This window comes from Rhinolophus ferrumequinum, chromosome 7 (genome assembly GCF_004115265.2).
Source record: "Rhinolophus ferrumequinum isolate MPI-CBG mRhiFer1 chromosome 7, mRhiFer1_v1.p, whole genome shotgun sequence".
Taxonomy (NCBI): Eukaryota; Metazoa; Chordata; class Mammalia; order Chiroptera; family Rhinolophidae; genus Rhinolophus; species Rhinolophus ferrumequinum.
The window spans coordinates 36804571-36819331 of NC_046290.1; the positions used below are offsets into that span (position 1 = coordinate 36804571).

Here is a 14761-nt window from a genome sequence, read left to right on the forward strand (position 1 = left end):
CTGGGTGGGTGATGAGTTCACCACTGTTTCCATTCCCTTCTCTGTAAGATGGGACAAACAGCAGTCCTCTCTCATTGAGTTGTCAGGATTTACTAAATAGTATACAAAGGTTTTAGAAAGTGTATTACGTGCTTAGAATATGCTGGCGACTATTATTAAACCAAGTCAAACAGTTTTTTCTTTCATATTTGATTTTGTTGTATTTACTTGCTGTAACTGCTCATAGTCTTTAATATGCTGAATGTCTGTGAATCTCCAGGTAAGTTGTATTTCCCAAATTTAGTTGGTGAGAGACCTACTAGAAAATCCCAGGAGGACTGCAACTCAGAGTAATTCTTATCATCATTTTAAAAGAATACTTACATTCTTACATTTTCTGAACCAAAATTGGGACTCTGGATTGACACATATAGATGTTACCTGAGGCATTGGGACACAGTATTTGAAAGAACTATTCTAGCAATCATCCAAGCATACAAATAAATAAATAAACAAGACCCATATGTTATTACATTTAAACATCTTTTCTAAAAACTAAAGTGCAAGTAAAATGCCTTTTATTGATTCTAAATGGAGGGCTGCAAATATTGCTCAAATAAAAAATCATCTAGGCTTTATGCATGTTTTCTGATAAAGTTGGAAAATTATTCCTGATAAAGACGAAGGGCTGGACTTCCTCATTCAAAAACTCATGTCATTTATCTTAATTCTGGTCATCTGATAAGAACTTCCTCTAGATCCAGGAAGCTTTGCAAGTCTGAAATAATCTGAAAAGAGGAGGTAGAGAAAGAAGTAACTGACCAAAGTGAAAAAGAGGAACAAGGTCTAAACCACAGCAGGTTTATAACGACAAAATGGACAGAAGAGAGCTTAACGTACCACTCTCAAGGTAAGTAAGAACCTGATTTAAGGTGTGGAGCTAATGAAAATTAAGAAACAAGTTCATTTTTTAATAATCAATGACTTTTTTAATCTTATCAAGCAGTTATTTGGTGGCCTAAGGTGTTGATGGGAGAAATACCAATTTACAATCCGAGGGTGATGCTAATGATTCGTTACAAGTATATATGCTCACAAGAATAAGATTATGCTTTGTTATCTCCTTGTTTCCAAGCAGAAGGGCAGTATCTGACTTTGAAAATTCCAGTTTATCAACAATTCGTAATTTCAAGATAAGGGAATAATTGTTAGGTAACCTGTTGGAACTGTTTTCTAAAACAAAAACAAATAGTTTTCTTCCAAATTGGGTGAAGTGAAACTTATTTAGATATTAAACTATATATATATTTGAAGGGCTTTTGTTTAACATGTTTTTCATTCTAGTAGGTCTTTCTTGTCTCTCAGGGTTTTTCGTAGTAAGTTATTTTGAAGAAAGGAAAAGGATGCATTTGTTTTTCTGTGTAAAAAGTCTTCTTATCTTTATCTCAGTGAACACTTCTTTGACAAACAATTTTAATAATTGGAATGTACTAGAATGCATACTCTACATAAAACAACATAAATGGTAAAAATAAATTATCCTCCGGAAAACTAAGAGAGTAATTTGTTACTTTATCTTCAGGGGACAAGTTAGCCCTCCCCACTTAGGTTACAGGCCTTTTAAAAAGCTGATTAATTTCCATCGATATTTGAAATTTAGTTCAAATATGCTGGCAAATAATTACTTAAATAAGTATTTATACCACAAAATACTTTAAATATGATCAATTCTCATCTGTTTCAAAAAGGAAATGCATTCGTAATGGTTAAAGTCATTTGCCAAACCTTTGCCATTGAACACAATCATTGTGCCTGGCCTTATAGAGGAGGAACCCTACAGAAGTTCTGAAGATGTTAAAAGATGTTGAGATGTGAGATATACGTTCCTATAGTCTTACCAAATGCATTTTATAAATTGACTACGTCTTATATTCAATTTGGTATTTTACACGAAATGCCAACATGAAATTTTACATGTTAATGTATTCTAACTGTACAAATTTGAAAAGATTTGCTGTCATATATGAATACTCACTGAAAGCAGGGCAAACCTTTGTGAGATTTCTTTAACATTATTGTTATTATTGTTATCCTAATGCAGGTTGCTCATTCATTAATGGATATCTAATAAACTAGCTATTCTCTGTCTAGTACTGGTAATATAAAGATACTCAAGCTATACAAATTAAGTGATGGATGTGCTTGACAGCCATTTCTAGAAGTTTGGGTAAGAATAATATTTTGGGGCAAATTTTACTTGAATCTTAATTCAGCATCTTCTTAGTTGTTAAGGAAATTACCTAACCTCTTTAATCTTGTCTTTTGCAGCCATAAAATGGGAATTACAATAGTATCTAGTCTATATAGCAGCTGTAGGATGAAATGAGATAATCCATGTAAAGGTGTTTAAAAGGTGACTCAAAGTAAGCTCTTAACTAAATATCTTTGATGATGACATTCAATAAATGATGGTAATCATTTCATAAACACTACTAACAATATTGGATGACTATAATGAACAATATCGTATATTTGAAAGTTGCTAAAAGAGTAGACCTTAAAAGTTCTCATCACAAGAAAAAAATTGTAACTATGTAAGATGATGGATATTAACTAAACTTAATGTATTAATCATTTAAAAATATATACATATATGCATATATCAAGTCATGTTGTACATCTTAAACTTATACAATGTTATATGTCAAATACATCTCAATAAACCTTGAACAAAAAGGAACTATGAGATGTAACTATTTCTGTGTCTAGGCTGAAAACATGCAATCATAATACTTTGTTGATAGACTAATAGAACAATCAGTCTAGACGAACCATTTTAAAACTGACAGAAAATACTCTAAAATTATCTTAATTGAATGAAAGTTGTTTGCTGAAAATTGTGAGAAGACTGGTGATAGGAAGGCTTTCAAAGATATTTTGTTTTATGTCACAGAGTTCTTTTCTTCTTTTAAGTATAAACTATACCCTTTAGAAGACATATCTTGAGTTTTAAACTATCGATTTAAGCAATTAGATGCTAAGATTCGGAGTCATTTGTTTATTTAATCATTCTTCAATAAATATTGATTGAGTGACTTTTGTGTGCTAAGTGTTTTGCACTCTAGGAATATAAAGATGAAAAGATCTGATCTCTGCCCACCATTTAACCAAGCAGGAAGATACAGAGTTTCCTGTAATTTAGGTTATCATGCTATAATAGAGAATGGATTCATTAATGTGGGAATACAGAGGAAGGAGTGATTAAGGAAAAGACATGGTCTATTACCACTCCACAGGCTTCACAGAGGAGGTGACAGGTACTGGAAATGATTGCACTTGTCCCTTTCCTCTTATTGTGTTCAAAGCACTGCCTTTCACTTGCAAATTATTAGCCTGTTGTCAAAAACCATGTTGAAATCTAAGTGATAAAATCACTCAGGCTTGGGCAGGGACAGGTTGTTCTAAATATTTTTCTCTACTCACAACATCTAGTACTGTATTGTGTATTAAACCAGGAACTCACTAAATGGTGGTGCCTAATGCATTGGTAGAAAATGGTAGATATTTAATGATGCTGATGTAATAAATATGTAATTAATATGTCTTTAATTTATAGCAGGTTTCTGGATGGCAGGTCATTCAACCTTCCTTTTCTTGAGTTTTCAACTGTGCTATTATCTTCCACTCATTTCTGCTTCATTTTCTGATTCACTGACAGAAAAGAAGTTGGAGTTGATTAAAATCCCTCCTGACTCGGTACAAGTATACAATAATGGTTGTGATGAAAAAAGCATCAGATACGAGAATCATCTTCCAAAATCAGCGTTCCTCAATCTTTCCTATAATTGCATTAGTACTTTGGCAGATAATATTCTTTCAGATCTGAAAGAGAAATGTCTAAAAGAGTTTCCAAAATTACCTTTGAACTGTACCCTACAAATAGTTACATCGGTCTGTACCTGTGAATTCATTAAGGTCAACACGCTATTACTAAACAACACTGTTTGTGCAAAAATGTTGAAAAGCTGTGGAAACACTTCGAGGGCCATTTCTATAGGAATTGTCTTTCTTTTACTGCTGGTGATCTGTGGAATTGGGTGTGTTTGGCACTGGAAATACCGTGGCACAACACAATTTACCTTACCGAAGTTTTTGCGAAGGAGAAGCAGCAGGAGAAAAGACTATACTAAAACACTCTCCTTGAATCCCCATGTTATCAGCTCAAGGCATAAAATCTCAGTTCAAACCCAAGACTATAGATCTGCTGCAGGGGGGACTGACATACAAGACATCTATGAAAATCTGGAAGCAGGTCCTCCCAAAGCTAAAGAAGAAACTGATAAGGAACTGTACGAGAACACCCAGCAGCCCTATTTCAAGGATCATATCTATGGAAATAAGACATCTGACTATTGCAACTTCCAGAAGCCTTGTACTTCTGAAGTCCCTCAAGATGAAGATATATATATTCTTCCTGATGCATATTAACTTTTAAAATACTAGGCTGAGTTATTGGAGAATAAATATTCACTGGTAAAAAAAATATTCACTTTTATTTTACTGATGTCATTACTAATCAAGTTCTGATGAAATTCAGTGATGTCTCGTCCATCACCACCCTTCTGAATCCTCTGTATGTGAATCACTGTGGATTAATTCTAAATGTCCTCTCCATCATCCTTGCCCTGGATTAACTACGCATTGTGTTATATTGATTCTTCCTTCCAATGGTACCTGTTACCTTTTTATTTCTATTTCCACCATCTTTTTCTGGCTCAGGATGATTGCCACACTTTCCTATTGTTAGTCTTTCTGACTCTAGTTTCCACACCCTCAACAGTTCCCCATGATTATTTTCAGAAAATCTTTCCAATGGCTATATCACTCCTTTGCCTAAAACCTTCTCTTTGCAAAAAACATAACGCTCTTAATTCTAAGTCCAAAATTCTTGATTTTACACAATTGGTTCCAACTTACTTTTCCAGTGGCTTCTACTAATCCCTCCCTTCTCTACTTTCATCAGAATTATCTCAGAACTTGCCAAACTCCCCCCTCCTCCCCAGCTTCTCTTGTCTGCCCCCTCTCCATCCTGCCTCTGATCATAACTTCTGTAAGTCTCCTGAATCATTCCAAACCTACATTTACCTTTTCCCCCCTGATCCCCTGTAGATTTTACTGCCTGTTCAATTCTTTGATCATTTAAGCATGTGAATGTTTGCTGTGACATTTTATTATTTAAATATGTAATATGAGAATGTCTTAAATTCCCTACTAAGAGTAAGGAACTCCCTCATATTCACATTTTAGCTCCAATGTCTTGACCATCATATGAGGCACTCATTATTGTTCAATTGACAAGAATCGAATTGTACATTTTTCTAAGTAGTTTTGAATAAAATCTAATACATTTACCTATTCAAGGAATATTTATTGAGTCCCTTCTATATACGTTTTACTTTGCTGTACAAATGGAGATGGTAAAATAGTAAAAAGAAAGATGTGGGGCCTGAACACAAACGGTCTAGTAGGAAAACAAAGACAATAAACAAATAAATACTATGCTAGTTATTAACCTATGACATCTCATTTCTAAACCCATCCTTGAATTTCTTAGGCTGGGACTCTGCAAACTACATTTTTTTCCTTTGCCAGGCAGATCCATATTCAGTTCTGTTAACAAGGGACACTGAGGAAAACTGTTAGGCAGCAGGAAGCAAAAGAGACTTGCTTCTTTTTTTGCTGTTGTCGCAACCAGGTACTGTTGCCATGTAATTTACTACGAGATCACCCGTTGTTTGCAGTTTCCAGTTTCTTCCAGCACTCCTAGAACCAGCTTCATCGAACCTGTCATAGATGCCAGAACCAGCCAGGCAGCACCCTCTCCTTAGTATCTGAGAACCAGTTCTCCAGGGCCCTCCTCCAAGCTCCCCAGGGACTGACAGGAGACAAATGACACCTTCATAGCTCTGGGTTCCAGCCCTGTAGGGCACCTCCTTCTAGGTTCTGATAAGTCCCAGCCATAGTCATGGTGACATTTCCTGCGCTGACTATGTCTGTGGTACCGAAATCTCCTTTTTCCCCCTGTCGTTTCAGTCTACCAGTGCTATTTTTTTTAAAGCTATTTCCTAGATTCAATTCTCCATGTTAAAACAAACTGGTATGGTTTTTATTCTGTCAAGTGAACCCAAAATGATACAGATAAAAAATGTATAGTAAGTGCTTTGGAGAAAAAAATAATAGCTTTCTCTTTTTGAGAGCAATGAAGTTGGGTAGGGAAGAGGGTTTGGATTTTAATAAGATGGTCAGAGGAGACCTCTGTAAGGACACACGTAAGTTGATACTTGAGGATGAAAACGAGTTATCCATGTAAATGCGATGGGCAGGTATGAGGCCAGCATGTGAAAAGAATCTGAGGCATGGAAGAATTGATGGTGCTCTGGGAACTTAAAGAAAGCCATGGTGGCTGGAGCTCAGTGAGGGACGGCTGAATTGATACCTGCTGGGTTGGTGGAGAAGGGAATAGTACACAATGCAACTTCTTGAAGGTCTTGGTATATGACTTAGACTCTATTATGGAAGCAAATGAAATCTAAGCAGAGAAGTGACATGGTAATGTTTACATTTTAAAAAGAGATACTGAGTTGAGAAATGACTGAAAAGATGCAAGATGGAAGTGGGTAGGGCAGTGAAGAAAATTGATAACTTACTAATTGATGAAAATTCATAAAGGTTAGAAAAGCTCCTATGTTCCTTTTAGAGAAGAAAAGGATTTACCTTGTTCTCAACTTCTAGATTGGTCCTGGAGCAGATCGTCATTTAAAAGTCTCAAATAAGATTTTTTTTTTTTTTTTTGCTAGAATAGTCAATATCCGTGCCTTCCTAGCAACCAATTATAGGAGCTGAAAATAACCTGACAGAAATACCACCAGTGACTATATCATGGTAGGATACTGGAAATCAGGCTGGAAGGAGTAGAGAGAAGTTAATCCATTAACAACTGAATTGGTGTTATCTACGGGAAGAGTCAGAGTCACCATTGAGGTGACAGGAGACATGGGTACTGGAGTCACCACTAAGGTGACAAGAGACATGGGTAAGTGTCCGGTCTGAGCAGTAACTGGAAGGTCGTAAAGCAGCGTTTTCAAAGGGCTAAGCAAAATCCCATTTGCTGTGCAGATTAATAATAGATTGGAGCACGCTACTTCATTATTGGGGTATGTTATTATTACCTTTATATTGAAGTATAAGACAGATTGAAGTGAAATGTTTCAAGTTGCAGGCTGAAAACAAGGTCAAGACTCCAGGTGCTCCTTGCTGGATGTTGGCTATGGAGTCATACCAAGTTGAGTTATAAGTCACAGGATGAAATATTTCTGCATGTCTGTGAGTGCATAGCAAAGCCACACTCATTGTGTTTGATGCTATCTATTTTCCCTGACCCCAATATCCTTCCTCTTTTAATTGTGGTACATGTGGTTACTTTTGCTAAAAATATAACACAAATGCAAACTGCTGCTCTCAGTAAATGTAGACAGACTCCATTATTTATCTCTCAAAGGCAATTTTTACTTTTGAGATTTTAAGAAGGCAGGGAAATATTGTGACAAAGGATGTAGATAGGAGATAGAAATTTGAAAGGGGGGTGCAAGGGGAAAAAGGAGGAAGAGGAAGAAGAGGAGGAGGGTGAGGGAGGAAGTGGTATTGAGAGAAGGACGGAGAGAAGAGAGAATAGGAAATAGGAGAGTGGACAAAGAATGGGGAGGATGTATAGTAAAAAGAGAAATTAAACAACAATATCCTCTATTCCCTTCTGCTCACCTCCCCCTTACCCCCCATAACTGCAAGTAAGGTAAGCAGTTAAAAAAGAAGAGAGAACTGGTCTGGCTGTATAACCTGGTTGAATGTAGATAATAATTGGCTATGAGAAAATACATTGGTAAGTGTACATACTCTTGTCATGGTCCTGTATTTATGTGCTCACTAATCTTCTTGCGAGTCCTAAAATCGGTCAATTTTGAAAAGTTACTTTCTCTCAGCCTTGAATACTTTGTCCCAGAGAGTCACACTGTGAACTCGTTTCATTTAGCTCTCTGATCGAAAGACACCTACTCAGAGCTGACAACACAATCTGAAACAGGCCCCTACAATTGCTCTCTGACCCTTTTAACCTTGCTTTGGTCCTCTTCATATTGATTAGTGTTTGTGTGTGTATTACTTACAATCTATTCTCCCTACCTGGAATGCAGGCTCCATGAGGGCAGAAACATTTTCTGTCTTACTCCTTGTCTTACTGGCTTGATTGCCAGTACTTTGCTTAGAGGACATGCTCAATTATGTTTGCTGATCAAATTAATAAGGTATTTTTTAATTTAGGACTAACACTCTTGGTGAAATTGCTGAAACATTTTGGAGAATAACAACGGGGAGAGTTGCATATATTATTTTGAATATCACTAATATGCAAGGATATATTAAGGCAATTTTTATTTAAAAGGGACAATTAGTTTTTTGGTCTGTTATTTTGCAATTACAGTTGGCATTCAATTTATTTTATGTTAGTTTCAAGTGTACAGAATAGAAGTTAAACATTTGTATAATTTACAAAGTGATCCCCCCCGATAAGTCTAGTATTCACCTGGCACTATACATACTCGTAGTTATTACAATATTATTGACTACATTCCCTAGGCTATATATCCCCGTGACTATTTTGTAATGACCGATTTGTACGACTTAATCCCTTCACTCTTTTCACCCACCTCCCTAACCCCCCCTCCCATCTGGCAACCATCAGTTTGTTTTCTGTATCTATGAATCTGTTTCTGTTTTGGTTGTTGTTTATTTTGTTCTTCAGATCACACATATGAGTGAAATCATACAGTATTTGTCTTTCTCCGTCTGATTTATTTCACTTAGCATAATATCCTTTAGGTTCATCCATGTTGTCACAAATGGTAGGGTTTCATTCCTTTTCATGGCCGAGTAATATTCCATTGTATATGTGTTCCACATCTTATCCAATGTTAACCGATGGGCACTTAGGTTACTTCCATATTTGGCTATTGTAAACAATGTTGCAATGAACACAGGGGTACATATATCCTTTTAAATTAGTGTTTTGTGTTTCTTCAAATAAATACCCAATAGTGGAATTGCTGTCTCATAAGGTAGTTCTATTTTTAATTTTTTGAGGAACCTCCATATTGTTTGCCATTGTGGTTGCACCAACTTGCAGTCCCACCAACAGTGCATAAAGGATCCCATTTCACCACATCCTCGCCAACACTTTTTTTGTTGATTTATTGATGATAGCCATTCTGACAGGTGTGAGGTGATCTCTCTGTGGTTTTAATTTGCTTTTCTTTGATTATTAGTGATGCTGAGCATCTTTTCATATGTCTATTGGCCATCTGTATGTCATCTTTGGAGAAATGTCTATTCAGGTCCTCTGTTCATTTTTCAATTGAATTATTTGGGTTTTTTTTGGTCTTAAGTTATATGAGTTCTTTATAAATTTTGGATACTCACCCCTTAAACATCATTTGCAAATATCTTCTCCCATTCAGTAAGTTGTCTTTTCATTTCTTGATGGTTTCCTTTGCTGTACAGAAATTTTTCAGTTTGATGTAGTCCCATTTATTTATTTTTACTTTTGTTTCCCTTGCCGGAGGAGATACATCAGAAAAAATATTACTAAGAGCAATATCAGAGAGATTGCTGCCTGTGTTTTCTTCTAGGAGTTTTATAGTTTTGAGTCTTACATTTGTCTTTAATCCATTTTGACTTTATTCTTGTATATAGTGTAAATAAGATGGGCTAGTTTCATTTTTTTTTTTTTGCATGTAGCTGTCCAATTTTCCCAACATCATTTATTGAATAGGCTGTCTTTACCCCATTGTATATTCTTGCCTCCTTTGTCATATATTATTTGACCATATAAGTGTGGGTTTATTTTTGAGCTCTCTATTCTGCTCCATCAATCCATGTATCTGTCTTTGACCAGTACCATGCTCTTGTGATTACTATAGACTTGTAATATAGTTTGACATCAGGTAGCATGATACTTCCAAGTTTGTTCTTCTTTCTCAAGATTGCAGTGGCTATCCAAAGTCTTTTGTGGTTCCATATAAATTTAAGGATTATTTGTTCTAGTTCTGTGAAATAATGCCATTGGTATTTTGATAGAAATTGCATTGAATCTATAGATTGCTTTGGGTAGTATGGACATGTTAATGACGTTAATTCCTCCTAGCCATGAGCATGATATATACTTCTATTTATTTGTATCTTTTTATTTTTTTTTCCCCGATGTCTTATAATTTTCCAAGTACAGGTCTTTTACTTCCTTGGTTAATTTTTTTTCCTAGCTATTTTTTTGGGGGATGCAATTGGAATGGGATTGTTTTCTTAATTTCTCTTTCTGAAAATTCACTATCAGTATATAAAAATGCAACCAATTTCTGAATATTAATTCTGTATACTGCTACTTTACTGAATTTATCAGATCTAATAGTTTTTTTGTGTGGAATCTCTGAGGTCCTCTCTATATAGTATCATGTCATCTGCAAATAACGAGTTTTACTTCTTCCTTTCCCGTTTGGATGACTTTTATTTCTTTTTCTTTTCTGATTGCTGTGGTTGGGACTTCTAGTACTATGTTGAATAAAAGTGGTGAAAGTGGGCATCCTTTTCTTGTTCCTGATCTTAAGGAGCTTTCCCCCCATTGACTATATTAGCTGAAGATTTGTCATATATGGCCTTTATTATGTTGAGGTATGTTCTCTCTATTCCTACTTTCTGAGAATTTTTGTCATAAATGGATGCTGGATTTTGTCAAACACTTTTCTGCACCTACTAATATTATCATATGATTTTTATCCTTAAGTTTGTTTATGTAATGTATCACATTAATTGATTTATGGATATTGAAACAAACTTTCATCACGGGAATAAATTTCACTTGATCGTGGTGTATGATCGTTTTAATGTATTGCTGAATTCAATTTGCTAATATTTTCTTGAAGAGTTTTGCATCTATGTCCATTGGGGATATCGGCTTATAATTTTCTCTTTCTGTAATGTCTTTGCTGATTTTGGAATCAGGTTAATGGTGGCCTGGTAAAATGATTTTGGGAGCCTTCCCTCCTCTTGAATATTTTGAAATAATTTGAGAAGGATAGGTGTTAATTCTTCTTTGAATATTTGGTAAAATTTACCTGTGAAGCAATCTGGTCCAGAACTTTTGTTTGTTTGGGAGTTTTTTGATTACTGATGTGATTTTGTTAATAATAATTAGTTGGTTCATATTTTATGTTTCTTCTTGATTTAGCCTTGGAAGATTGTATGTTTCTAGGAATTTACCCATTTCTTCCAGATTGTCCAATTTGTTGGCATATAATTGCTCATAATATTTTCTTATAATCCTTTGTATTTTCGTGGTGTCAGTTGTCACTTCTCCTCTTTCAGTTCTGATTTTATTTATTTGGGTCCTCTTTTTTTCTTTATGAATCTAGTTAGGGTATTATTATTATTATTATTATTATTATTATTATTATTTTCTTTTCAAAGAAACAGCTCTTGGTCTCATTGCTTTTTTTGTTTGTTTTTGTTTTGTTTTTTTAGACTCTATTTCTGCTCTGATTTTTATTATTTTATTTTTGCTATTAACTTTGGGTTTGGTTTGTTGTTCTTTTTCTAATTTCTTTAAGTGTAAGGTTAGATTGTTTATTTGAAATTTTTCTTGTTTCTTGAGGTTGGCCTGTATTGCTATGAATTTCCCCCTTAGGGCTGCTTTCGCTGTGTCCCATAGATTTTGGGTTGTTGTGTTTTCATTTTTATTTGTCTTAAGGTATCTTTTGATTTCTTCCTTGTTGTTAGCTCATTCATTATTTAGTAGCATGCTATTTAGCCTCCATTTGTTTACGTGTTTTTTAGTACCTTTTTGGAATTGATTTCTAGTTTCATACCACTGTGGTCAGAGAAGACACTTGATATGATTTCAGTCTTCTCAAATTTACAGAGACTTGTTTTGTGACCTAACCTGTGGTCTATCTTGAAAAATGTGCCCTTGAATATATATTCTGCTGTTTTAGGGTGAAATGCTCTGAAAATATCAATTAAATGCATCTGGTTGAATGTGTCATTTAAGGCCACTGTTATCTTGTTGATTTTCTCTCTGGAAGATCTATCCATTGATGTCAATAGTGTGTGAAAGTCTCCTATTATGTCTGTATTACTGTTGATATCTTCCTTTATGTCCGTCAATATTAATTTCATATATTTGGTTCTCCTATGTTGGGTGCATAAATGTTTGCAATGGTTACATCCTCTTCTTGGATTGATCCCTTATCATTATAAAGTGCCCTTTGTTTCTTATTATAGCCTTTGTTTAAAGGTGTATTTTGTCTGACATAAGTATTGCTACTGCGGGATTTTTTTTTTTTCCATTTGCATGAAATAACTTTTTCCAACCCTTTACTTTCAGTCTGTATGTGTCTTTCAATCTGAACTGGGTCTCCTGTAGACAGCATATTTATGGACCTTGTTTTCTTATCCATGGAACTACCATATGCCTTTTGATTGGAGGATTTAAGCCATTTACATTTAAAGTGATTATTGATAGGTACTAGTTATTTGCATTTTACTATTCATAGTTATGTTTCCCCCCCTTCTTTTTCTTAAAGAAATCCCTTTAACATCTCTTGTAATACTGGTTTGGTGGTGGTGAACTCTTTTAGTTTTTTCTTGTCTTGGAAGTTCTTTATCTCTCCTTCAATTTTAAATGATAGCCCTGTTGGATAGAGTAGTCTTGTTTCATCGCTTTGAATATCTCCTGCCAATCCCTTCTGGCCTGCAAAATCTCTGTTGAGAAATCAGCTGACAGTCTTATAGGAGCTACCTTGTAAGTAATTAACTGCCTTTCTCTTGCTGCAGTTAAGATTCTCTCTTTTTCTTTAACCTTTCCCTTTTTAATTATGATATGTCAGGTAGAATGAAAGCAGACAAGATGAGGCACTTTGGTCAATTGTGAGATTGGACATTGGGCTCCATGTAGGAGAGGGAAAGGAAAGAAATCGAGAAGGGGAAGATGATGCCTGTTTCCATGTTTTTAGCTGCTATTCTAAGCCACAATAACTAGTTGGTTTTTAAAATTCAGAGAGTGATAAGTCTAATATCCACATTTTAGGGTTTACTTTATGTGGTCACTTTGCAGCATTGTGTTCTTGCTTCCTTCTTAGGCAACTTTGCAGTTCCTTTTGTCTTATATAGCCATTCAATGTAGTGGTTCTACGTGATTCTTTTCTTGGCTCTCAGATCCTTTCCCTACCACTCTTTTGCTAAGTGATCTAGAAATGTATACATGATCTTTCCTGCCCAAATGGCTTTTTAAAGCATTTCACCCTCATAGCTCATCATCTATTACTTATTTCTATTCATTGTCCTTCAGATATCTAAAATTCAGCATGGGCCAAAGTAATGGATACGGATCCAAGTTTGGGTATCCCTCAGAAATAGAGATGAAATTAGTGATGAGATAGGAGAAGGCTCAGAGATGAAGGGAGGGTATCCATAGCACAGGTTGCTTGCTAATACCTTCAAAAGTTGACAGCTCAGAATTTCCCATTGTCAAAAACATCAACCTCAAAATAATATGGTATCAGAATACCATGTAGTGAGTAGCTTCTTCTTCAACATCATTGCCTGGCTCCACAAACAAGATTTGTCTCTGTGATCCCCAGTTACTGAAGCCAAGTGGTGTCACATTTGGAAAGCAGTGTCTTTCCTGCTCTTCCTTGACTTCTGAATAATGAGCTCTGAAACATAACTCTGTGTTTATACAGCAAGAAGTGGTCCAGGCCCTGTTGGGCATCAGGCTAGTGGACTTGTCTGATAACTATAGGTGTATGGCTCAGCAGTGCTACTTACTTAATTTACTTCAGCATATCTCTGTGCTATTTATTTTGAAATATTCTTAGGATAACTACATGGAGCTAGAACTAAAAATCAAGTTATTTGATTATATCATAAAAAATATCCAGACCAGAGATTTTAGAATTTATCCATTTTGAGTGAATGGATAGCCACTGATATCCTTGTGAAAGATAAGAAGATTGCAAATACGTCTTGACTAAAATTACCTTTTGGTAGATGCTTACAGTGAGATAGATAAGGGATTGTAGAATATTAAGGTTATGAAAATTATAACAATTAACTTTCATGATCTAAGAGGGTAAGGTGATTTCAGTCATATAACAAATATTTATCAAGTGCTTGTGATGTGTCAAACATTGGGAGAGGAATGGGGTTGGTCGGTGGAGGATGTAGAAACTGTCTTGTGTCTCTGCTCAGTGGACTTACACAGTATAAAGGAGTTCTGATACTTATACAGGTTACTAAAATGTATCGAGATAATGTTAGAGAAGCACATGATATGATGGAAAACTAACAAGACTTGGAATTAAGAAAGCTTTCCTGTAGAGAGTGACACCCCAACTGATACCTGAAGGACGATAGGAAATAGCCAGACAAAGAGATTGAGGGAATTATGTTTGAAAAAGAGGGGATAGCCTGTGTGAGGCCCAGAGTATAGGATGTATTCAAGACCTGAAGGAAGATAAATACCACGTAAGTGTAGAGTGTGAATGGAGAAGAGCAAGGGAAGGTAGTACCTGTGAGCAAAAGGCAGATGATACAGGGCTTTGTATGACAGATCGAGGAGTTTGGGCTTTGTCCTAACAAAGCTGATATCCATGATATCGGAATATGGTCATAGAAGGCAGAA

The 14761-nt window shown here is 35.4% G+C and overlaps 1 protein-coding gene across 3 annotated transcripts; it reads left to right on the forward strand.

The window, feature by feature from the left end:
* The first annotated feature begins 757 nt into the window (after positions 1–757).
* On the forward strand, positions 758–5391 carry GAPT (GRB2 binding adaptor protein, transmembrane). Of its 3 annotated transcripts, none has more exons than XR_004423533.1 (2): positions 758–889; positions 3698–3833. XR_004423533.1 is itself a non-coding variant. In XM_033110624.1 (2 exons), the coding sequence occupies exon 2, from the start codon at positions 3607–3609 to the stop codon at positions 4465–4467; it is 861 nt and encodes a 286-aa protein (XP_032966515.1). In that variant the 5' UTR covers positions 776–889; positions 3596–3606; the 3' UTR covers positions 4468–5391. The 3 variants fall into 3 exon arrangements, 2 of the variants coding, with proteins under 2 accessions (XP_032966515.1, XP_032966516.1); XM_033110624.1 differs by having other exon boundaries at positions 776–889; positions 3596–5391; XM_033110625.1 differs by having other exon boundaries at positions 796–889; positions 3599–5391.
* Positions 5392–14761: the final 9370 nt, after the last annotated feature.

Bases quoted from the DNA above. Each gene is read 5' to 3' on its own strand.
- GAPT (XM_033110624.1), top strand. From the start codon at position 3,607: ATGGCAGGTCATTCAACCTTCCTTTTCTTGAGTTTTCAACTGTGCTAT.